The sequence below is a fragment of the Cucumis sativus genome, chromosome 3, assembly GCF_000004075.3.
Source record: "Cucumis sativus cultivar 9930 chromosome 3, Cucumber_9930_V3, whole genome shotgun sequence".
Lineage (NCBI taxonomy): Eukaryota > Viridiplantae > Streptophyta > Magnoliopsida > Cucurbitales > Cucurbitaceae > Cucumis > Cucumis sativus.
Window position 1 is genome coordinate 15,593,219 of NC_026657.2, and position 24,436 is coordinate 15,617,654.

At 32.5% G+C, this 24,436-nt stretch overlaps 4 protein-coding genes across 8 annotated transcripts; 1 reads left to right on the forward strand and 3 right to left on the reverse strand.

Moving 5' to 3' along the window:
- Nucleotides 1–340: 340 nt before the first annotated feature.
- LOC101216900 (protein ABIL2) lies at nucleotides 341–4,418 on the reverse strand. 2 transcript variants are annotated; one of them, XM_031883390.1, is made up of 10 exons: nucleotides 3,863–4,418; nucleotides 2,977–3,109; nucleotides 2,810–2,892; nucleotides 2,550–2,700; nucleotides 1,788–1,887; nucleotides 1,595–1,687; nucleotides 1,459–1,501; nucleotides 1,250–1,344; nucleotides 976–1,121; nucleotides 341–867 (listed from the first exon to the last, which is right to left on the reverse strand). In XM_031883390.1, exons 2-10 carry the CDS (start codon nucleotides 3,052–3,054, stop codon nucleotides 673–675), a joined length of 984 nt encoding a protein of 327 aa, XP_031739250.1. In that variant the 5' UTR covers nucleotides 3,055–3,109; nucleotides 3,863–4,418; the 3' UTR covers nucleotides 341–672. The 2 variants fall into 2 exon arrangements, with proteins under 2 accessions (XP_031739250.1, XP_031739251.1); XM_031883391.1 differs by lacking the exon at nucleotides 3,863–4,418 and having other exon boundaries at nucleotides 2,977–3,829.
- Nucleotides 4,419–14,936: 10,518 nt separating this feature from the next.
- LOC116402687 (protein RKD4) lies at nucleotides 14,937–16,442 on the forward strand. The gene is made up of 3 exons (XM_031882442.1): nucleotides 14,937–15,019; nucleotides 15,392–15,824; nucleotides 16,145–16,442. The coding sequence occupies exons 1-3, from the start codon at nucleotides 14,937–14,939 to the stop codon at nucleotides 16,319–16,321; spliced, it is 693 nt and encodes a 230-aa protein (XP_031738302.1). The 3' UTR covers nucleotides 16,322–16,442.
- Nucleotides 16,443–16,450: 8 nt separating this feature from the next.
- LOC101216427 (uncharacterized protein At4g00950) lies at nucleotides 16,451–17,709 on the reverse strand. Its single transcript, XM_004146177.3, has 2 exons — nucleotides 16,881–17,709; nucleotides 16,451–16,771 (listed from the first exon to the last, which is right to left on the reverse strand). The coding sequence occupies exons 1-2, from the start codon at nucleotides 17,472–17,474 to the stop codon at nucleotides 16,667–16,669; spliced, it is 699 nt and encodes a 232-aa protein (XP_004146225.1). The 5' UTR covers nucleotides 17,475–17,709; the 3' UTR covers nucleotides 16,451–16,666.
- Nucleotides 17,710–18,813: 1,104 nt separating this feature from the next.
- LOC101206875 (myosin heavy chain, striated muscle) lies at nucleotides 18,814–23,723 on the reverse strand. Of its 4 annotated transcripts, none has more exons than XM_031882439.1 (5): nucleotides 23,207–23,723; nucleotides 22,962–23,114; nucleotides 20,642–21,882; nucleotides 19,521–20,437; nucleotides 18,814–19,349 (listed from the first exon to the last, which is right to left on the reverse strand). In XM_031882439.1, exons 3-5 carry the CDS (start codon nucleotides 21,849–21,851, stop codon nucleotides 19,005–19,007), a joined length of 2,472 nt encoding a protein of 823 aa, XP_031738299.1. In that variant the 5' UTR covers nucleotides 21,852–21,882; nucleotides 22,962–23,114; nucleotides 23,207–23,723; the 3' UTR covers nucleotides 18,814–19,004. The 4 variants fall into 4 exon arrangements, with proteins under 4 accessions (XP_031738299.1, XP_011651318.1, XP_031738301.1 ...); XM_011653016.2 differs by having other exon boundaries at nucleotides 19,521–20,422; nucleotides 23,207–23,722; XM_031882441.1 differs by lacking the exons at nucleotides 22,962–23,114; nucleotides 23,207–23,723 and adding an exon at nucleotides 22,225–22,489.
- Nucleotides 23,724–24,436: the final 713 nt, after the last annotated feature.

The window sequence follows — 24,436 nt, forward strand, 5'->3', positions numbered from 1 at the left end:
ATGATTTTGTTCCTCTATTTTAATACTGGAAAGTCTTTGTGTGTGTTTTTTGGAATGAAGAACTGAACCTACGTCATGGGTGGTGGGCCCCAATTGATTACTCTTTTAGTTGTTTACCTGTTGTAAACTTTGGAGTCCATTTTTAAACCTATATTAAAACAAAGGAAAAATATGTTGTTTTGTTCTTGATTTGAAGAAACTTAGGTTTCAAAGTGTTACACATTTCAATTCTACTTTTGACATTTGAATTTTGCTTCAACTTTGTCCATATATTTCTATAGTTACATTTTATTACAAATTGATAAACATGACTCCACTTCAAACTTGATAGTAAAAGGAATGATCTAAGTTTGTTATTTTATTGAGGATGTAGCACGGCAAAGCATTGTGCAGCTAGGAAAAAAAGAAGTTTACATTGAAGAATAGAGGGCGCCGTTTGATGTGCCACGATGATATCACTTGTATTACTATAATTTGAAGTAAAAAGAAAATAATAATAATAACAAAGAAATGATTTCAGCATGGGACGAAGGAAAACTGCTATATGAAATTACAATAATGATAACAAAGAAATGGTTTCAGTACAAAGTGGCATCTGTGAAGAATTGAATTTGAAGCCCTCATGCACCAGCTGTTTCCACTGCTGTTCATTGTTTTCTTGAAACTCTTGTACTAGTATTCATCCAAATAAGTGTACAACATGTCGTCTTTCTTCGACTTGCGTCGGCTAAGCAGGGCCTTTAATAGGCGCTTGCTTTTGCTGGGATATTGTTCAACATCCTTGCTGTTGTCCCTTTCCCTTTCCCTTTCCCTTTCCCTTTCTGCTGGTATTCGCATTGATGCTGATTTCCGAGGTTCTGAAGGATACTGGGAGGAAAGAAAAATGTGTGTTGAACAGTCACAGTTACTCATAAACTATATATTTTTGGAAAACATAAATGCAATTTAAAAGAAAGGAGAGCATAATGAACACACCCGCCGTTGGCCATTGGAATTACTTGGAGTGGTTGGCCGACTTGAGTGTGGAGTAGTCGATCGACTTGAGCTTTGTGTCTTTGGCCTACTCGAGAGCGAACCAGAACGCAAAAGTGGAAACCGATGTGGTGAAACCGATCTCTTATCTGCTTTGAAACAATCATGATTGGATTTTACGGGAGTGAACATAAGGCTATGACTTCAAAAAGCAATATTTTAACTACACAAAAGATGCAAAGTGGCAGCTAAAGGGAAGGGGAAAGAGCATGTGAACCTAATTCCTTCTTGGGCATGGTAGACGTGAATGAGAACGTTCTAGGTTGCGGGGACGGGGATGCTCGTTGAGAAGGCACAGGAGAATTTTCTTTACTGCACGAGAAACATTCAAAGTTGAGACAGAATTCATTAATCCCAGGTCACTAGAAGGAGAGATGTAAATGCAAGCAAGCAATTTTGGTGCAGATCGGTAGAAAATGTGTTTACCTTATGATGGATGGTGGCGTTTCTCTGATAGTTGCTCGGACGGCTAGAGGAAATCAGTCACATTAATAAATGGCGAAGTTCCATTTGAAAATTTCCCAAAGTGAAATCACAAGAAATGGTTGGTTTAGCAGCTTACCATTTCTAAATTGGTGCCACTCATCTTCATCATTTAGGTTGCACCCTTGGTACTTGGATTTAGTTTGGGTACCCCCATTCATGGTCTCCCCAACTGGACAAATTTTATGAACATAAGAACTCGATATTTTTTTTGTTATCTCATAATGCAAGAGAAACAAACTGAAGTCTTGGGGAACAGATGGTAAACTTGCCTGGTAATATGTAGCGCTTGTGATACTTTGGTGTATTTATCACCAAGGATTGTTGGGAATGCCCTTCATGATCGATATATTCTTGACATGTTCTTAGCCTCTAATAGCCCCATCAAAAAAGTAACAACAATGTCAATAAATTTGTGAATCTATCTGCAAAAAACCATATGTATTGATGCAGGGAAAATACAATATTCGAATGAGAAACTGTTAAGGTACCACCTAAGTAGAATACGCGCGAACACTAAAAGATGATTTGTATTGCAATATAAATGAAGAAACTACAATATAAAATAACATAAACTTTCGAGATGGCTAGTCTCCAAATTTCCCAAAGGAGATCCTACACAATTCTTCCCACCTTGCTCCCAACAGACTCTCTCCACTTATAACTAAAAACTTAAACAAACTTACTAGCCATCTTTCTATTAATCATACTAACAATCCTAATATATCTCTAACTCGGACTATGGTGTTTAAAGACAAGATTGACAAAACAAAAAAAGCTAGTTTCTAGAGGGTTTATGGAGCACTTTATGAACCAGGCCAAAAGGGCATAAAAGTGACCATTCAGAGAATACTTGGCTCTGTGAAAATGAGAATTAATCACCTTCCTCTCAATCTCTACGCCTAACAATTATGGATTTTAGAGGATCTATATTCAACGCATGAGACGTTCATGGCTTGTTCATTTTTTTATTCTGCCAATAACTTGCAAGGAGAAGTTATCTAAATTGCAACACTAATGAAGCTTGATCTTACCTGTTCAATGCATGACACTCTAAACTCTGTTCCAGATACTTCGTCAACCTTTTCATCCAAAAGATCATTAACCTTAAAAGTAACAGAACCTAAGTGATCCACAGTATTCACAAGAGCTTTAACAGCATAATCTTTCAATGTTTCTACCACTCTGCAGAAGGAAAAAGAATGATTGTTTCCAGTTCAATCTCTAATAAACTAATACTAATAGAAGGAAAGCTTTGATTACTTCCTTCTGAAAAGCCTTTCAACTAACTCACATCTGTTTTTGGTCGTCATTTGTGTATGAAAGTTCAAAATACTCTGCTGCTGAGTATAATTGTGCCCTCAGGTTCTTTAAATCCTGAAAATCAAATGCAGAAAGAAGGTAAGTAATGGATGAAGACTTGTCATTTTCCAAAAACCTTTGCGAAGGGCGAATGAGTACCTTGAGACAATCAGAGAAAATCAAACTCTGCTTCATAGAAATCTCATCAAAATTGGATGTTTCTTGTGAGATAGGCATTGTACAAGATTTGGTTTTAGTCCAGAAAATGAGATTTGAACACAAACTATTAAATCTGCAACCATCAAATTTCAAAAGGCCAAAAATTCAGCAATCAAATGAAGCCAATGAGAAGAAATGAAAAATCATTGAATCAAGTAATATTCCTACTTGCAGGAAAAACATTCATAAAAAAAATTCAAAACTAACTTTAGAAACCTTAGAATCCTAAAAGTTTTATACTATAGCCTGAAAGGAAAAGCAGAACAGACAACAAAAGTATTTATTTTAGCAGGAGAGAGACAGCATTCCCTTTGACAGGTTACAAGTAATCAGAATCCTCAATTCAATTCAATAAATTAAAGAATAGTTGACTTGCTGTCTCATACATTAAACATATACCAAATTCAAATCAATCATAAACATAAAACAGAAAGTGCGTTGCCATAATTCAAGCAGAGAAGGGGAAAAAAAAACTCCCCAAACAGATAAGCAAAGGTTAGAATTCCAAGTATTGAAAAAGCGCATTCTGTCTGAATCTTCACCAGGACTCAACCTATACTGCATAATTAAAACTTAAAGCAACCCTCTAAAATCTTGAAAGCTGTCAATACACTCCTTAAGAACGTCGAAAAAGCTAAAAAAATCCAGCATCCTTCAAAGTAATTGAAGAGAATTTTTTTTCAAAACCCCAAATAGCACAGTCAAATTCATAACCATAAGCCTAATTGCTTTCCCATTCCCAATCATCTCAGCAACCAAATAAAGGGTTATAGAGAGAAAAGCTAGAAAACTGAAAGAAAGAAAGTTAAAAGGAAAATACATGTACCTATTGTTGTGAAACTGAAGAGGTTGAAGAAGCTACAAACAGGAGAGTAGGCGAAAACCCATCTGATTTTTCAGCCTCAAAATGTGAAAACACAGTGAATAGAAACAAAAGAAGGCAAAAAACCAAGTGGGTTTGGTAAAAGATTTTGACTGAAGAAGAGAAAAACGACAATTTAGAAAACCCCTGTAATAAAATGTATGAAGGGAAAGTTTTGAAGGGGAAAAAGAGGGTCGTCGGCGTTTGAAGGGAAATGGGAGAGACAAACATCAAGGCGAGCACGTCGATTATTAAGCCAGAAAATCAGGGGCATTGTGGTTTTGGGTTTTAAAAGAGAGGAAAAGAAAAAAAATTGGAAATGGAAGCTGAGAAGTCCTGTTCCTTTTTGAAGCAAAAGTGGGGATTTTGTATATGAAAATTCCATTAATTTACTTCTCTCTCCCCATCATTGCCTCTAATGGTTGCCACTTTTTTCTGTATGTTTGGAATGATGGGTCCCTAAAACCCTTCATTCCACCATTTCGTTTTTCTTTCTTCTCAAAATGCTAATATGTGCAAGGCCCTCTTGTTGCCTTTTCTCTTTGCCTTTTGCTCTCTCGTTGAATATAAATATTGTCTTGTTTTCTTTTGATAGCAAATCTCACTTGATTGATTGATTGATTGTGGGGCTAACACCATCTTTGCAATTCAATTAGTTTAGGTTAGTTTCTAAGAAAAACTTTTTAAAAATTCAGATGCTTTAACTTTTATCACAATTCCTTACCATCATCTTCATTTGCATCATTCTTCAACTTTAAATCAAATTTCATTAACAATTTCTTTCCTACTTCTCAAATCTTCTCTTACTCTTAAAAACTCTCTTAAACTGTAGCTCGACAAAACTTGAGGTTTGTACACTTAATTTTTTAAAATAAAACATTCAAATGTTATCAAATAAGGCTTAAACTTTCATAAAAGTAATAATTTAGTATCTAAACAATGGTAACCTTACATAGTTCCTAAAAACTTATAAGTAATGACTTGGTCCCTAAAATTTAGTATCTCATAACACATTTAGTAAAACTAAAATGTTTTTTGACCATGAGTTTAGAAAGAAAATGTCAATATCTTTTTTTACCATACGTAGGATGGAGGGAAACACCTAATCTCAAAGTTGATAGCACATACCTAATGTCAAATAATTAAATAATAACAATATTATCTCTGGAGTTGGAGTTATAAATTGATACCTCTCAACAATGGCAAATCCATAAATTTTGTTGACGGACGGATTCATAGTTTAATAAAAATGTCAAATTAAAAGGGTATATAAAATTTTATGATTAGAGACAAAAAGTTTTGTTGGATAGTTATGGTGTTTTTCTTTTTTTACATGGGATGAGTGAAGGTTTGAATGAATATGAAAATCATTAAATAAAAAGAGGTTTGGAGTTGTAATTATAAATGTGTGTTCCTAAAATTTGATAGTTATAAAAATAATAATAATAATAATAAGGAGAGAGTATTTATGGAGATTGGCAATTATTAAGAATTATTAAAGTAGGGTTTATATTTTGTCCACTTTCCATACTCTTAATATGAATGATATTTAGTGTTAGATTTATTGCATTAATTACCCATCCAATAAATAATAACACCTTCATTGTGGGTCCCCCTCTCAGTCTCAAATCTATTCTAATCCATATTTTAATCTTTTCACTCTTTTCTCTCTAAATTTAAATCTAAAACATAAACTTCCTCCTCAAAATACTACTTTATATAATTAATTGAATAACTAATTTCACTTTTTGTATTTATAATCTTTCCCTCATATTTGTTTTTACCTTATGAACACACAAAAAAAATGTCCATAAAAAAAATATATATATATAAAAAATGCCCCGTCCACACACGATTAATTGTCACTTACGTGGTGTGATATATTTGGTAGTACCAAAATCATTTAGATTTTGCTATATGATTGTTTTGCGATTTTTTTCAAAATTTCTTGAATGCAAGATCGTTTGGATTTGGTACTCATTTAATGATTTTGATTCTTTTAAGATTATTTGATACTCGTTTACATTTGGCTACCACCAAATCTAAAAGTATCAATATGCAACAACTTTATTAAAGGTCTTTTATATTTATATTTTGTACACGATCTTGAAAAACAAAATAACAACTTTTTAAAAAAATAAAAGAAAAATAAATATTTTATATTTCATCCCCTAACAGCTTGAAAAAATAAAAGAAGAGAAAAAAATGATGGAAAAAAAATGAAAATTGTAGAATAAAGAAAATGGAAAAAAAATGACAAACCTATAATATTTAAAAAAGATTGGTCGCATTCGTGAGTTTTTTGATTTTGTTACATGATAGAAATTTGGGTGTTTTATTATATTTATGAAAAATTTCCAAAAAATAAATGAAATTACATACTACTACTCATAATATATAATTAACTAATATAATTTAAATTTTAGTTTTCAAATATAGCATAATCAACCAAAATTGTTTTAACAAAATATAGCAAAATTTGAGTTTGGATTGATTTAGAAATTTGGTTATATTTGTAACTTTGGAATGGTTTTATGATTTAGAATGATTTTTCTAATTTAAACTTATTTAACATTTATTTATTTGATTTGTTTATCTTTTTATTATATGTCATTTTCCTTACCCAATAATTATATATTTGTTCTTTTTACATGATGCAGATAAAAAAAAAAGGTAAATAAGTATAAATAGACACTCCTTCAACGAGAAAGTTGTAAAGCTGTCATCCAAAACTTTTAAGAGACTGATATCCAAAACTTTTAGAATATATTTTCTCTAAAGACATTTTTGACGATGCTCAAAAATCTCTAAAAGTCAAACATCTTACCGCTAAGCAAATGTAGTAATTAATCAAGATGCTCACACTATAGAAATATTTGGCTCTAAAACAAATGATCCTAAAGGTTATGCACATATAAAACCGTATGGATGCAATGAATTCAATATAGGACAATAATTTAACTATAAATATTTAAGATAAAATACTTAGATGTATCTTTCACAACACATATTTTTGTCAATTCCACACTCCATAATTTGTCAAACTATTCTTATTTATTTTTTAGCAACGGAGTGATGCATACAAAACAAAGGGATGTTAAGAGATAAAAAGATGCATGTAACTATAACTTTAATACCCACAAACTTATTGACAAAAGTAAGTGTGAAATGAAGTCAAAATACACATAAGTTTTCTCAAACATCTGACTTAGCCTCAATCACACGTACAACACTACCACGTTGGATCACTAATTCAAATAACTCACACTCGTCATCCTATCAAAATAAATCAAAATATTTATTTTATTTACAATAAACTTCTATGTGTGTCTATACATGATATTTATATTTTGCTATATTTTATAAATTTTTGTTTGTTGATTGTAATTATAACAAATCAATCTTAAAATTACTTCTATCAGTTTTATTTGTTCAACATAAATGGTTTAAAATATATTAATAATTTGAATGCAAGAAAATATAATTAAATTAAATTAACCAACATTAATTTAAGAAATATTTTTTCCGAAATATATAGAAAAAATGTTAAGACAAAAGAAAAGAAAAACATTAAATTAACCATGAACACAAAATCTACCATTTATTTAAATTACAACGACTGACATTCAACCACTAAAAATATAAAGATTAAAATAATAAAAAATGAGATAAGATATTTTTTAAAAAGATTTGAGATTTGAGTTGTATTATTTTGGTAAATTTTTTTTTTTGATGATTTTCATCTGCAAACTAAGCACGATATTTTATAAAACTTTTTTCTGTATGGTTTAAGAATATTTTATTATACTTGAAATCATTATTGTGTTAGAAATAAAAGGAAGAAAAGAAGAAAAAAATGTAAATGAAATTTGTTTTTGAGTGAGAAAGAAAAAAGTTGAAACAAAATCAGCGGCGTGATTGTTGTTGGCCTAATTGGGTGGGGGCCACCACCCACATCTCGGAATCAACGGTGGTTGTTGGTCCCACGTTGAAGATTTGATTCTTCCCATTTTCGTAATTTCATTCTACGTGGGCTGTTCTCAAAGCCCCAATTACATTTCCAAAATTAAGAAAACACATAGCCCACCACAAAAATAAAAGGTTTGTTTGGGATTAATGACAATTTTTTTTTTATTTAAATCGATAAAATAGAAAAATCCAACCAAATTGAAAAAAAATATTGTTCATAAGTGCTCCTACTAACTCCTAAGTATTAAAAAATCAAATGGTAGATACAATTATTCAAACAAACCAATACCTTATAATTAAAATTAAACTCCCAACACACCCTTAACACCTATCACCATTAAAATTCTACACAATTTAATATCTTCTTCAAATTGTAGACTCACGTGTTGGAGCTTTCAACTTCGTCTCTTCAAAGTCTTCATACATTTGGCGCAAATTAAGGCTTTTTTTTTCAGCTCCTATGATCGGAGACTCATGTGTTGAACAACCAATTGCAAACCCCAAGAAGAACGACAAAAAAACAAAATACCCACGACGAAAATGCCGCTTGACCCTTTTATCCTCCTGTCCGCAACTAAACCCATGAAAGGTCGACTAAATCCAACTCCAACAAACGAAAGAACGTTAGGCAAACCCATGACCCACGTCATACGTCATTAAACGGTGCTTGAAAAAGCCCGTCACCACTGACGTCGAAACTCCGACGTCTTCTTCTCCATCGGTCTTACTTTTCTCCTCTCTTGTTTGCAAGAAAAACTTTTTCTCTCACTCACTGTATTTGTCTCTTGCGTCGGCTGCCTCCTCTTTCTCGACCTCCTTTTCTTTTCTCAAATAAAACCTAAAAGATGAAGATTCAAATCATTGAAGAAATGTCATTCTCTAAAATTTTAATTCAAATTGTTATTAAAAATATATATTACGTATTATTTAATAAATTATTTAAAATATAACAAAGCTGAAATTCTTGTATATATATATGCCATTATTATAGAGAATGTTGGTGCAATCTTGTACAACTAGAAAATAATAGATTTAGTTAAGATTTACCAAATTTGTATGTTGTTTGCACAATATACTTTTTTCGTGCTATTTTCAATATTGTGTCTCATTTTTTGAGCTATTCAAATACACTTGTATTTAGTATATATAGATGAATGATATTATATCTTGATGACCAATTTGTTAACCTTTTTGTGTGTGTCCCAAATATATTGTTTATAACATCATTCATACTCGACATATACTATGTTTAGAAAATCTTAATTCTATTGGTTATTATAAATTTTGGTTAGTTAAACAACCGTGATTATGATTCAATGACACTATTTAGGAAATCGTTTTTATTGCTGGTTTTGTAACAAATCCATCTTTATGTTAAGTTTTTTTAATTGAAAAAATATATAATTATATGAGCAAATAAATATTAACATTTGATCATGTGATTATGATATAGAAAACGAATAGTTTATCAAATTATTTAAAAGCATAAATTACAATGTAATTATAGCAGCAACATATGGTATACATTTTGTCAAATATTGTGAAACTAATTTGGAAAAAATAATATTGTCATGTAGTATGTACAAATACACAATCTATAGAAAATCAAGGCAATTAAATCTGACCAATTTAATCAATAAATCGATTTTGTTAAACTAAGAAAAAAAAGAAATAAACAATAAAACAAATTGAACAAATTAAATATATTCAAATTTATACTTATATTTTCCAAACAAATATTTTCAAGTAGGTTATTGAAATATATTTATTTAATTTTTAAGGAGCTCGTTGAAATATTTTGGATTAAATCGAATTTATTAATTTTTTATTAATAAATAAATAAATTTGCAGAATATCAAAACAAATTAAAACAAATAAAATATTTTCATATATCAAACTAAATGGTTGTAATCACTGGGATTTATTATAGGCCCAGGGGCTCAGCCTCTCAACTTTATTGTCTTTATATAATATGTATAAACAAAACCAATTAATATTTAATATTTATAGACAGTTTACTAGTATCTACATTTGTCAGCCTCTCTTCCAACCAACCATAGTTTGAGTCTTAAAATTTCAATTTCAAATTTTAAATTCACACATTTCTCTCAAGTATGTTATAATTGTTTTAAAAAAATTAATTAACTTCACATTTAAAATGAAACATATACATAACAACACGATAATCAATATATCGTGAAGAATATAATTTAACGTACTATATTTGAAATGGAATGTATACATCAACATAGTATAACGTATATATACATTTAAATATGAGGTATTTTAAAAAATATAACAAAATGACAAAATATATAGAACAATTTTGAAAACAAAAAAAAATCTACCGGCCCATACAATAGAAAATACCATTGAGATTTCCAACAAAACTCCAGGAAGAAGATCCACCAAAACCACCAAACAACCATCCCAGTCCTATCATTGTAACCTCCAAGCATCACAATTCCATACATAAACTTCTACAAAATATCCTTTAAACCAGTTCTTGTCATATCAAACTCTTTCTCTTTCGTTTAGACATTCTATCCTTCAAGTTTCCACTTCTACATGAACCAACCTTTTACCATGAAGTTGTCATTCATGAGAGTTGGAAAAAGGCTATGGAACTGAACTAAAAGCTAAGGAGGCTAACAATACATGGAACATTGTTCCATTACCAACCAACAAGAATACTGTAGGATACTGATGGATATATAAAAGTAAGCATAAAGCTGATGAGACCGTTGAACGTTATAAGGCAAGGCTTGTTGCTAAAGGGTATACACAATAAGAAGGTCTTGACTATTTTGAAATCTTCTCTCCGGTAGCCAAAATGGTTATTGTGTCAAAACTCTGTTGACTATAGCAGTATCAAAGGATTGACACCTAGTTCAATTAGATGTGAACAATGCTTTTCTTAATGGAGACTTGTTTGAAGAAGTATCCATATGCCTCTTGGTTATAAACCAAAGTTTGTTATACATGGTGAGAAAATGGTGTGCAAACTCAACAAGTCCATATATGGCTTAAAACAGGCATCTCGCCAATGGTTTGCCAAATTTTCACATTTTCTCACTTCACTTGGTTTTCAACATTCGAAGGCAGATTACTACCTATTTGTAAAAGGCCAAGGTATTGATTTTCTTGCATTACTTGTCTATGTTGATGATATTATTACCAATGGAGCAAATATTAGTCTTATCCGAAGCCTACAAAGCATGCTCAATCATAAGTTCTTACATAAAGATTTGGGGTCTCCAAAGTTCTTTCTTGGCCGGGAGTTAACTCGGTCATCAACTGAAATTTTTTTATCACAGAGACACTACACTCTACGATTATTAGAAGATGTTGGATTGCTTGGTGTCAAACCAGTAATAATGTCAATGGATCCTACAATCAAACTAAAGAGTGCAAAGAAAGACTTCCTTCAAGACCCAACTGCATATCGAGGACTTATAGGGAAGTTGCTATACTTAGACTATTTCAAGGTGTGGTATTACTTTTGTAGTACATAAACTTATTCCGTTCATGGCACAATCAAACATAACCCATATAAATGCAACAAATCACCTATTAAGGCACATCAAAGGGTCTCTAGGCCAAGGAATTTTCTTGTCCAAGACAGATGCTTTATCCATAAAAGCTTTTGCTAATGCAAATTGGGGTTCTTATCCAGACACTCACCATTCAATCGGTGGTTTTTGTGTTTTTCTAGGCAAGTCCTTAATTTCATGGAAGTCAAAGAAACAGCAAACACAATTCATCAACTGAGGCAGAGTACCAAGCATTAGCAGCAGTCACTTGTGAAGTCATATGGCTCAAGAGTTTGCTCAAAGGACTTCAGATTTCATTAGCCACACCAGTTGTTGTTTTTTGTAACAACCAAGTTGTCATTTATATTGCTAACAATCCTATGTTTCATGAAAGGACCAAACACATAGAGCTTGACTGTCATTTTGTTCAAAATAAAGTAATTGATGGATCCATCAAATTGCTTCCTATACGGTCGTCAAATCAACTTGCAGATGCACTCACCAAGCCTTTGAATTCCACTACTTTGTCTCTTCATTTACACAAGATTGAAGTAAAAAATATATGCTCTCCATCTTGAGTTAGTTTCTACTGTTAGTAACCGTTCTTCATCTTGTTATATTCTAGTTATCAATTGCATTGTACAAAGTACTATAAATATCAGTCTTTGTTAATGAATAAGATGAGTGAAAATATTCTACAAAATATATTCAATAAGTGGGAATTGGAATTCTATGAGTCACACTCTGGCTAATGGGGCTCCTGTGTGGGATTCGTTTTGAGTGACCATCCTCTTTTCTGATTGGTTAGTGAAGGGGTTGAAAACATAACTTTTCTTTGAAAGAAAAAAAAAGAATGAAAGAAAGAGAGTAAATATATTAACTATTAAACTGTGTTTATGTTACACCTTTGGACTATGAGTTTTATTGGTTAATCCATAACTATGAATGCTAATCATTTATGTTAGGTTACACTTTGACAATAAAAACATTTGGTGTGCAACAGTAAAAGAGCAAAGAAATAATTATTAAGAAATGTATGTGTATAAGTGTATATATATTATAAATACGGTTGCATCATAATTAAGAATATAGTGCAAATATTATAAATTAATAAACAACTTAGCCACACCAAATGGGCAATTTATGATGGCTAATGCGCCAATAATAAATGTCCAAAATAAATCAACACATTATAACTTTCCTTTTCATATCTGTTTTATCAGTTTTTTTGTATGAAAAAAATATAAATCATTTCAAGTAAAAATAAGAAAATAAATGGCAAAACCTTGAAATTTTGAATATATTGAACACATAATTAAATTTTAAAACATACAATTATACCTAATTTTAAATTTGAAGAGTATATTATATTTAACATACAAAATTTAGGATTTAAATAGATCTTTTTCTTTTTTTTCATCGGTCATTTTGACTTAAGATTTGTTTTGATTGACTTACGAAAAAAGTGTTTTTTTCAAAAAAAAAAAAAAAAAAAAAAGAAAAAAAACTCATTTTTATTTAAACTCTTTTGATAAAAGCGGTTTAAATATTACATCACATGTGCATGATATATAGACAACCATAACTATCACTAAATGTAACCCTACTTAACTTTCACTTTTGCAGGATCATTTTACTATACTTATTTTGAAACCTAGCTATTAGACATTTTTTTTAATGTTTTGTGTAACTTTTGTAAACTTCATCTGATTACATAACTTGTTATATTTTGTGATATTCCTAATTAGATCATTCATGTTAATGCAACTGTAATCAAAATTATTGTTATTAAATGTTAAAGTTTTTTGTTTTTACATTATTGTAATAAAAATCAACAAGTCAAAAAATTGAATTTTATGTACAAAATATTTAAAAAAATCAATTAAAAATTTGCACATGATAAATTTAGAATGTACAATTGACAAAAGGAAAAAAAAAAAAAAAACTAAGCCTAGGAATTCAAAACCAACACTCAACACACAAGCATTACAAATTCAGATTATTAATTCTTGTACTCAATCATAGACATATATAATTTTTAGGCATCAGAATCCCATCAAATAAGTCCACTGTCATTTGATTCCAAACATGTGAGCCAAACGCTCCTTAAGGACTCCAAATAATCAAAGGGTCACAAATTTTCAAATGGTTAAGTTTTCATATATCACATATTTTTTCAACACGTGTGTCATTCTTTCTAGAGAGATGATCTGTTTTCATATCCCAAACTTAACAAAGGCAAAAAGTCTCCAATCGATTTGTTGATATCTTGATTTAAAACAATTAAACATGCCTTATGAACAACCGCCATAAATTTGGTAAGATATTTGTAATTACTTATGCATACATATATTTCTTACCACACAAATTTGTTGAGACATATGAACACGTAGATTTATGTTTGCCTTTCGTTTAGATCAAGCTTCATGCGATTCAACCTCAACTTTCACACCATTTACATTATACTCAAATACTCTATAGTTAAAGAAAAAAGATTTTCTTTATTGAAAATTTACATTTTTAGTCTCGTGTTTGGACCCTAGTTTTAAAATTGTAACTTTTTTAATTTTCAAATTTATAAAATAAGTTTATTTGGTCATTAAGTTTTTTAAAGTATACCTTTGTAGTATAAAAATAGATTTGAAAAGTCTTTGGGGTAATTTTTGTTTAATCTTTTTAAAAACAATTGTATAATATTCAAAATTTTAAATAAATTTTTTTTGGAGAATATATAATTTTTAAAAATTAATATTTTTCTAATAACGGTATAAAGTTATTTGAGACACTTTTCAAATTTGTTTTTTTAAAAAGAAATCTACAATTTTAAAATTCTTGGACTAAATATGAGTTTATGATTATAAATCTAGAGACTAAAAAGTACATTTTTAAAACTCGAAAACTGAACGTATAATATCTTTAAATCCGGAGAATCAAAATGATAATTTTTTTTAAAGAAAAGAAGAATGAAAAAACGACACGAAAAAATCGGTGCAATAATGAAATAAAAATTACTATATTTTAATTTACACAAAAAAAACTAAATATTTATATTTTGATAACATTTTATATTTTACTTTTAGAAAATTATATGTATTTACAAGTTTTCACCCTTTAAAATCATACTCAAATTATCCACACAAAAAAGAAGTAGAAGAAACTTGATTTTTTGTGTTTGAGATTTTAAGTAACACAATATTGTGAAGAACACATTGAAATAAGGTTGGTGGTATGAAAATTGTATAGTAATTTATTTTTTCTACTTTTATTTTTTGAAAGGGGCATGAATGAAAATTTTAGAGATAATAGAGATTGATATAAGTAAAGAAGATAATGCATTCATGCATGCATCCCTTTTTTTTTTATCAATTGGTAATTGTTTCAACAATTTAATATCATATTTATTGTTCCAGTGCTCTCTTTGAAATTGTAACTCCCCATTAATTTTTGCACGAACTACTAAATCATATATATATCATTCTTTTATATAAATATATATCTAAATTCATGCCTTTTTTCATATGATAATCTCTTCTCCAATGGACTCCAATCCTCAAACCTTTCACAATATTCCACAGTTCGACTTTGAATGGCTACACGAAGATCTTTTCCCATTCCACAAGTAAGAACAACCAAAGTAAAAAAGCTATATATATGTGTTTGTTTAGAGGATGTGTTTGTTTAGAGGGCTAGATAAAACTTTAGGTGTCGTTTCATAAGTATTTTTGCAAATTTTTATCTAAATTCTAAAAATAAAAACAAGTTTTCAAGGTTTAAGTTTTTAAGTTTTCAAAATTTTGGATGAAAAAAAATACGTATGGATTTAATATTTTTAAGAGAAAAAAAATAAAAAAACCTACTAGTTATCAAACCATAGCTAAGATTTCTTACTAGGAGAGGATGCAAGATGAAAAATTTATGAAATGGGTTGTTTTATAATGGATCAATCTCATATGGGTTTTGCTAAATTTTGATTTTTTGTTTTTGTTTACAGTGAATTAGATGAGCTTCCACCTTTAGATAAAGATGAGTTTTTGGATGTGAATTCATCAGGTTCATTATTATCATTCCATTTGGTGGATAATAATGTTTTGGAGTTTGAGAGTGAATTTTTGTCAAGGGAGATGGATGAAATCGAAAGAAAAGGGCTTCCATCATCAACTTGGAAAGAAGAAGAAGAAGAAGAAGAAGAAGGTGAAAAGAGGTTGAGACTAATGAGAAATAATAATGGTAATAAGAGGAGGAAAAGAAGTTTTGTGTTGGGATTGGAAGAGATTAAGAAGTACTATCATATACCAATATCAGAAGCAGCAAAAGAGATGAATGTTGGGTTGACAGTGCTTAAAAGAAGATGTAGACAACTTAATATCATGAGATGGCCTCATAGAAAACTTAAGAGCTACAATTCTCTCATCCAAAATGTCAAGGTATGTGTATCATTTATAAGTATTTATTATTCTACACATCCAAATTTTGTGGGTTACTATCTAATTCTATTCTTTACTAATGTTTTTTAAAATCCAATTAAATTTATAATTTTTTTATAAAAAAAAAATAGGATAACCATTTAATTTTTTGTGTAAAAAAGTTGAATTCTTAAGGAACTTCCAAAAATAAAAACTTGTTTTTGAAATATATTTTTATTTAGTTTTCAAATGTTAGGTATTCATTTGAAAAAGAATCCAAAGATGTTGACTAGATGGAAATGTTGTTAATAGTTTAAATGTTGTAAGAATTGTGTTGGCAGGAAATGGGGTTAACAAATGAGGTAAAAGGGTTAGAGGAGCAAAAGAGGCTATTGGTGGAATCGCCAAATATGGACCTCACACACACAACCAAAAGGCTAAGGCAAGCTTGCTTCAAAGACAAATACAGGAAAAACAGAAGACTTAGGTCTAATAATATTGCTTCTCTTCATCACTAGCTTTAATTACTTGTTGTGGTTACCCAACAATATAACACACCCCTTTTATTATTGCAACCAAAAACTATGAACAACATGAATAAATAGTCCTTCCTTGAAAGGAAAAAATGAACATTTTGATCAAAACACAAATCTTTACTCTTTTAAGAAGCTAAGTTTTTAATTCAAACTTCAATAAAGATGCTCAATTTTGGTAGAAGAATACGAAGAGAAGACACACACAAATTGTATTAGATAAAGATATATTTACAAGTGTAAAGTGATAGAAGATAGAAGTAGTATAGAGTGACATATTATAATATCATATCCTACTTAGAAAGTTAAGTAATATAACGGACTTTATATCTAGACTTGTATTTTGTTCTTATATGATGATGGTGAAATGTTTTCCATTTCATCTCCTTTGCGTCTCCAAGAAATGACTTGCTTCAAGCTTCCATAAATATTTGCCTGTCATCATTTCAACCCAATCGAATTTATATATTTATGATAGATTACGATTTTATTTGATATCACCATTTGATTAAGAAACTCAAATAGCAATTATAGAAAGACTTACAATAAAGTGCGACTTTGAATTCGGTTTCCTAAAAAAGCTTCTTTTACTTCTAAACCTTGTGATCTTCACCCTTGTTTCTCCGTCGCTACTCCCACCATTACGGTCGCCGCCGCCCGTGACAGTAATTTCAGGCCCACTCTTCGGAATCACAATCTTCTTATTCTTTCTGAAGCTCATCCACCGTCTAGACCCAACATGTTTACCATTCTTCTCCTCTTTCGTAGCTGCCGCAGTCGCCGTCGCCGTCTCTGCCCAAGTGTCGGGGAACCTAAACGACAAACTGGAAGACAGGTCTGGACCGAAAATGGGTTCGTCCACGCCGGTCGTCGGAGAGGCAAAATGAGCCACTTTAGCGTCGGCAAACAGCCTCGGCGGCAGATCCAAAGATCTTGCGCTTCTGGGCTTTGAATTTGGTTCAATAATCCCAGACGGCCTCGGTTTCCCCGGCGCCTCCTCCCACTGAAACGGCACAGAAATTGACGCGTGCAGCGGCGGCGTTACCATCCCCGGTGGCTCCGGCGGCTGTCTTGGCAAAGAAAACAGAGACAGTTTTGGCGGTGTGGAACTGGGATTTTCCCCTGTTATAAACCTCATTCTGGCAATATTTCAGAAACCCATTTGCAATTGATCGATTACAAGAAACCTCAGTTGAAGTGAATGATCAGTTACTGTAGAGGTAGGAGAATTTTTATAGAGAGAGAGAAGGAAGTGGAAACAAAGTTGGTTTAAGTGGATGCGAATTGTGAGGGGTAACTGCAAAAACGCTCCTAGCGCTTCGTCTTCACGAGAAAATGCCAGAAATTTTCTTACTTTATATTATTAAATCTCAATCTTACATTTAATTATGTATATATTTAAAGGTCCCACAAATTGGAAATTTTGTGTCTCTGATTTTGATGGATTGATGAATGATCCATCAACGGTCTTATTTTTGTCAATTGGGTTTTGTTTGAAAAGTCATACTGATTTTTCCACTTCTGGGAAAAACGGTTGAGAAAGGATAGGCTTTTTGATGCTTTGACAAAATAATGGAGCAAAAACAGGGGTGGTTTTAAATGGCTCATGAGATCTGGTCTGTTGGACCATTACTTGTTCATGGATGCCAAGTCATCTGAAAAAGAAAAACAGAAAGAAATTCATGAGGTGGTTGTGTTCGTTTTTTTTCCCTTTTGTTCTTTAATCAATATAATATATCAGTTCAACCTCAAGTATTTTTACTCTCTTCTTCAAATATTGTAGAACAAATATTGAGGCTCCAGTTTCCACTGGGTTTTGTAGATGACACAAAGTTTTGGGGAAAGTTAAATTTGTACTGCTCCTATCTTTTTTTCTTTTTAACCTTTGTTTACGCGTCAAATTCGAGTGAAATTACCTAAATTAACTCATGCACGCAGAAATTGTCTATTTCGCCCTCTCGCTCATAGATCACTCTCCTCTTTGACTCACTCACTCTTTCTCCCTCTCTCGCTTGCACTCCCATTCTTTATCATTCTTTCATTCTCTCGCACTATGGTTTTGCTAAAGTTGGTCGAATGTGCTCTCCTCTCTCACAGCTGAAGCTGTTGCATGGTTTTTGAGAAGAAAGAGAAAAGACAAAAAAAGAGTTTCACCAAAGTTGGTCCGTCGAAGAAGTTGTGGTTGCACTAGAGAAGAAAGAGAAATATGAAGAAATCTGTAACTTCGTTGTCGATGACGTTACCGGAATGTCACATTAGCACTGTTTTCAAGAAGAAAAAAACCAAAGAGCAGCCGTGAAAGTTTTCCAATTTACAAAGAGCAACTTGTTTTAGCTGGCTTTGGGAATAAGAAAGGAAACAGATTGCTCAGACCGACAAAACCAGTGGTGGATGATGATGTTGATGGCTATATACGAACAATCAGTTTCGCCTACTTTAAGCATTCATCACCACAAACTCATTAGATTTCCTGAGGAATTTAAAATGGGAGTTGGATTTTCTCGCATTGTTATCATTTCAGGTTAATTTGAGGAAATTTGAACAAACTTGTGGAAATTTCATTACACTCGAAGGCCATTCTTACTAATTTCTCTATACAATCAAGAAATAGAACACACAGAATCATACATGATTATTCACTTTTATTGAGTAAGATACAGTTTCACAACTATCTACTTAGACAAATCATACCCTCGCATGCCAAGGTTCCTTCTAGATCTCCGATAATTCGAGTTATTCGAACTTCTAGACCTCTTTGAACTTCTTGGAGGAGAGTTCTAACACTACTGGCAAAGCGCATGACGTCAAAGCTACCAGACTTTTGAAGTTCATCAGCGACCTTGGCGAACTCCAGGCTGATCTTGGATTGAATTTCCATCCATTTTTGTCCTGTTAAGACAACGTATCTTTGTAGTTGAAATGTCTGTTCAAGGAAGTTCTCTAGCGCTTTGGTTTTCCCTTTTGTTCTAACTACTTTAGACTCTCCACTTTTTACACTTGCTTCGTAATCATGCTGCATATCACGAAAAGAGCACCAGAAAATGAGTTGCACATGGCTTCATAAGAGACTCGAATACTTGGACATAGAGCAAAGACAAAATTAAAGAAGAGATGGAAAATCTCTAAAGGGTAGAAAATGAAGAATGAATTTATAGAAAATGACTGTAAATATACATGAACATACCATCCTTTGGCAGAGTTCATCAGTTTTCTCCTGCAGAGAATTATATCTTCCCACTTGTTTATTCAGCAGTGTCAGAAACAAAAGAAAGTCTCTAATGCCAACTTGTCCATTATCCTCATTTTCGGAATTCCGAGCAGTTTCTTGTTTTCCAACGAGCCTCTCAAGTAGAAGAAATTGCTGCTTCAGTCTTTTGATTTTGTAAGACACTCCTAGAGCATGAATATCCATCCTCCATTGAGCACTGTAAGTTCTTCCAAACTGCTGCCCAATCGATGCCAACGGTTCGGCATTATCAACTCCCTGTGGACTGTTTGGGCTTGCTTCTTGAATAGGACTGTGACAAGGAATTTCTTTCTCATCTTCAAATTCTGTACCTGGAGATTGTATAGATGGATTTCTATCCTCAACGTGGTTTGAGGGAGCAGTCTCTTCTCTCTCAACAGCATCCTCTCTTATTGTTCCAACAGAATCTTTATTTCTTTGTTGCTCTTCTTCTCCTGGTTTTATCTTTATAATCTTGACATCAGACCACGTGCCATTGTTTTCATCTGGCACCCATTTTGGAGACTGGTACCTTTGAGCTTTGAACTGTGATGCCAGTTGGTCTTTCAAGGAAGCTAATTCCTCTTCTCTCTCCATTGACAGAGCTTTTAATTTCATATTCTCATGCCTAAGCTGCAAAATTTCTTGATTCTGTCCAGAAAGATGTGACTGAAGCCGTTTTGACTCGAGTTCCAAGTTGAGCATCTGCCAGTGAAAAACTTCTAATTTTTCATCTTTCACCCCCATTTGCTCTGCAAACGCATCTATTTCTAGGTCATGTCTTTGCTGAAGTATTAATACATATTTTTCTGCCTCAGAGCATACCAACTCTTCCATCTGCTTCACGTCAATCATTCTCCCTTCAGAAGTAAAATCCATAGATGAACCCGGAAAGGATAAAATAAATTCATCAAGTCAGAGAGACCTTGAAATACACATTGTTAAGCTAAACATATGAAAGTATTGAGCAATGTCCGATACGATAGTTGGAAATTACAACCATCAGACATTACCAATGTTGGTTATAATCAGCTATAAATTAGTGCATTTTACTCTAAGAGGAAATTTAAGTTTCTTACCTGAGTCACCATTTCTTTCAGGGGAAAGACATTCTGATTCAGCAAGGGGAGGGAAATTTTTTGACTCAATGGATTCAGAATGATTGTAATCTATATAAATATCGGTTGGCTTCGATACGGTCTTCCCCGTATTTGAAAAGGCGCTAGTATTTGAATGCTTGTCCTCAGCACTTGTAGGAACATCGTTTCCTGAATTGGCCTGATTGGATAACATACTTCTCAAAGACTGTCTTTCATGTCTTGATTCTGAAATTGTCTTCCACCTTTCAGCTTCTAGTTCTGCTTGCTTCCTCCTAGCTTTGGATAGCTTAACCTCCTTAAGGAGCATTTGCTTCTGTGCTGTATCCAGCTTGGATTTTCTCAGCATTGCTGACAAGATCTTGTCTTTCTGTTCTAAATCCTTGCGCATTTTAACAATCTCGGCTGATAGTTTCTGAACCAACATTACGGACTCCTCCTTTTGCTCTAAAACTGAATCAAGCTCTCCTTTTGATGCTTCAACTTGCCTAACTGCTCGGGCCATCTCAGCTTCGAGTTGCCTTTGGTTTGAGACCAGCTCAATGAAGGCTGTTTTGTGCTTCCAGAGTTCAGAGGAATGCTCTTGGGCCTCACGTTTAGCAGTTTCTCTCAATTCTTCTACTACATTTTCAGCCTTTGACAGTCTTTCTTCTAAATCACTTCCCTTTCTAATCTCTTCCTCCAATTGTTTTTCCTTAGACTCTAGAGTCATCTCCATCTCTTTCAACTTTTCATTCAGTTCAGAAATAACTCCTTCCTTCTTTTCGAGTAGTCTTGCATCGTTCATTAAACCCCCAATGTGTTGGCGAAGCTTCCTCCTTTCAATCAACCACCGTTGCTCCTGAGCAGCAAAGATGCAAACAACTTTTTCATTAGCTTTAGCATCTTCATGTCTGATCCTTTTCAACTCTCCTATCTCTCTCTCAGCAGCCTCAAGCTTATGATGAAGGTTGGGCTTTTGCCTATCCACCTCCCTCTGAGCACTCCATATTAGCAATCCCAAGAGTTGGGCGCTTCCTTGAAGCATCTTTTCCCGAACTTCAGACCATTTCTCGTCTTTGCAATCAGAGGTCGACAAGAGTCGAAGTGCAAAGAATGCGCAAGAGACGCCAAAATACATAGGAGATAAACTGTCAATTTTCTCTTCAGAGATGAATGTTAGTGAATTGGAAACCTCTTTCTCATCCATCATTCAAGACTATGGTTCTTCTCCTTGGAATACACTATGACACAAGAAAAAACGGTCAGCTTATATAAGTCAAAAACCATCCCATATATGGGAATGGAACAAAACGTCAACATTTCACATATACACAATAGACAAAACTGAAAGTCTGAAAAAAGACTTTCAAGTAAGTGAAACTAAGAAGTTGAACAAAGACCAATCAGATTATGATAGATGGAATCGATTGAATCCCACTGGCACGTATAAAAAATCTTACAGAAACAGCACATGAAATCTTACAGAAGAAAGTAAGACAGTATGAGGGAACAGCAAAGTTGAAAAACTGAAGTCATCAGTTATGATGGGGGGAAAACAACAAACCAAGAGCAGCAATTCTTACAGGAAATCATTAAGTATCAGATCACAAAATCGTAGAATTGTAATATGCAAGATGGATGAAGGCTATAAGCTTATCAACAAGACCATGAAATTCCAAAACCATAGCTGCTTTTACATGTGCTTGAGTCTGAAGAACATGTAAGAAGCCAAACTAAAACAAAATACAAGTCATAAAAAGGAAAAAAAGAAAAAGAACAAAAGAGAGAATTGTCCCTGGTTTTCAGGGAAAGGACAGAGTGCAATCAACCCCACTTGCCTTTCCCCTTTTCCATCTCCCCCAACCCCATCTCCTCCAATTTTCTCTATCACAAGTCATGACCCATTGATAAAGCAAACACAAGGTTTTCTGGCTCTTAGTGACAACTACATGTAAACACTGAAGAGAGAAAAGGCAACTTTTATGCATAAAAGAAGTACTCTATAATACTATTCTTTTCCACAGTGGTCTGCCAGCCAGCATAGAACTACACCATATATTGTTCCTTTTCAAGGCATAATGAGAGAACTATTCCAAAAGGCTGCATCTCCAACTTACTTTCAGTTCTCACAAGATGATTATGTCTTTTAACTTCTTACCTTTTGAAGCAGAAAACAAAAGGGTTGCTAGCAATGCACAATGGCAGCAATAAACAATAACAAAACCCAAATCAAAGATACCCACCAAAACCCATTTCCTAATTCGTAACTAAAAACCATTGAAAAAAATAACTCCTCTTTCTCCATGATATCATCAAATACCTTTGAGAGGTTGGAGCATCTTCTTGTTCATATAGAGCAATAAATTGTATCATTTTCAGTTCATAGACAAAATAATGAAGCAACTCAGTCAAGAATCCCTTGGTGGGTCCAGAAGAAATTGACTGTTTGAGTTTCTTCTTCCTTGAGTTCGACCTGTAAAGCAAAAACCAGCATAAGAAAGCACAGAAATTGATAAAATCAGAAGTAGACTTTTAAAACGAAAACTCCCCAAGAATCCCAGTTACCACGAGCATTTTATAATCCAAAAAGTTCGAAGATCGGGCCTCGAATTCCGAAACAAGGCAATGCGGGATTTGAAATGGGTCCGATAGCAACCCACTCTTTGATTGATTTCAAAGCAACCTCATCATGAATTTTGCAGAGATGAAAAAATGGAAGCGAAAGAGGGAAAAATTATAATTGGGTCACAGATTCTTATGGAATTGAAGGCCTCTGAAGCGTACTAAAGAATAAATTATTGAGTCGTTCATGTGACCCACTTGAACTGCGCTGTACTGACATTCTGCTTCTTCTAATCTTAGTTAATAAAAAAAGAAATGGAAAAACAAAAAACTCTTTTGAGTTTCTGCTCATACATTGGCCTTTGTGGGGTTTGAATTTGATAAAAAAGAAAAAAATTTGTTGCTTTTGATGTTCATTGACTTGAATTTTCAATTGGGTTTCTTACTGAAACACAAAAAAAATGTTGATGAATTGGATTTCAGATTTGATTTTCCGTTCCTTGTTTTCTTTTTTAGGCTACTGAGTAGTGATAATTGAGACTATAAATTTTTATTTATGACAGTTTTTTAAGATACTCAACCAACTCATCAATCAATCACATTCACACAAACGCAAATTGGAATAGTCTCATTCAATATTGGATCAAAATAATAAATTTTTAAAATTGGCCTCAAAATACTTATCCACCACATCTCAAATTCTTATTTCTCAACTAACTTACATCCAATACCAAATGCTTTTGGAAATATCAATATCATATTTTAGAGTATTTGTATTAAATTTTGCGTTGAAAAACGCACCACGGGAATTAAATGTATCATAGGTTTTTTCTTTTTCTCTTTTTGGTAGGAAATAAGTATGTCATGTGAATATTTTTCATTTTTTCTCCATCTATCTATATTTAAATTTTACAATTGTATCTACCTACTGGCTTCATGGTTGGAATAACGAGATCATTCACCTTTCTCAAGTCCCTTTTTTCATTGCTGAGCTCAAGGCATGAGGTTGTAAATTATATGGCCTAAAGGCTTTGGAGGAGTAGAGATCTTCTGGTTTTACTTTAAAATTAAATTACTCAAACAAAAATTAGTTTAATCACTATTTTAAACATACAAGAATTTCTTCTAATAACGTAAAAAGAACCCATAATTTAACGTTTTTCCCTCAATTTAGAAACATGTGAGAGTTAAAATGATTTGACCCTCTAACCTCTTAGTCATAGTCATGACTTG

Excerpts from the sequence above, each read along its gene's own strand:
- LOC101216900 (XM_031883390.1), bottom strand. The coding sequence starts at position 3,054 with ATGCCTATCTCACAAGAAACATCCAATTTTGATGAGATTTCTATGAAG. Across the intron at positions 2,893-2,976 it reads TTTTCTCTGATTGTCTCAAG|GATTTAAAGAACCTGAGGGC; the intron begins GTACTCATTCGC and ends TTTGATTTTCAG. Across the intron at positions 1,888-2,549 it reads GAGTGTCATGCATTGAACAG|AGGCTAAGAACATGTCAAGA; the intron begins GTAAGATCAAGC and ends TGGGGCTATTAG.
- LOC116402687 (XM_031882442.1), top strand. The coding sequence starts at position 14,937 with ATGGACTCCAATCCTCAAACCTTTCACAATATTCCACAGTTCGACTTT. Across the intron at positions 15,020-15,391 it reads GATCTTTTCCCATTCCACAA|TGAATTAGATGAGCTTCCAC; the intron begins GTAAGAACAACC and ends TTTTGTTTACAG. Across the intron at positions 15,825-16,144 it reads CTCTCATCCAAAATGTCAAG|GAAATGGGGTTAACAAATGA; the intron begins GTATGTGTATCA and ends TTGTGTTGGCAG.
- LOC101216427 (XM_004146177.3), bottom strand. The coding sequence starts at position 17,474 with ATGAGGTTTATAACAGGGGAAAATCCCAGTTCCACACCGCCAAAACTG. Across the intron at positions 16,772-16,880 it reads ATTCAAAGTCGCACTTTATT|GCAAATATTTATGGAAGCTT; the intron begins GTAAGTCTTTCT and ends AAATGATGACAG.
- LOC101206875 (XM_031882439.1), bottom strand. The coding sequence starts at position 21,851 with ATGATGGATGAGAAAGAGGTTTCCAATTCACTAACATTCATCTCTGAA. Across the intron at positions 20,438-20,641 it reads TGAAAGAAATGGTGACTCAG|ATTTTACTTCTGAAGGGAGA; the intron begins GTAAGAAACTTA and ends GTTCATCTATGG. Across the intron at positions 19,350-19,520 it reads ATGAACTCTGCCAAAGGATG|CATGATTACGAAGCAAGTGT; the intron begins GTATGTTCATGT and ends CGTGATATGCAG.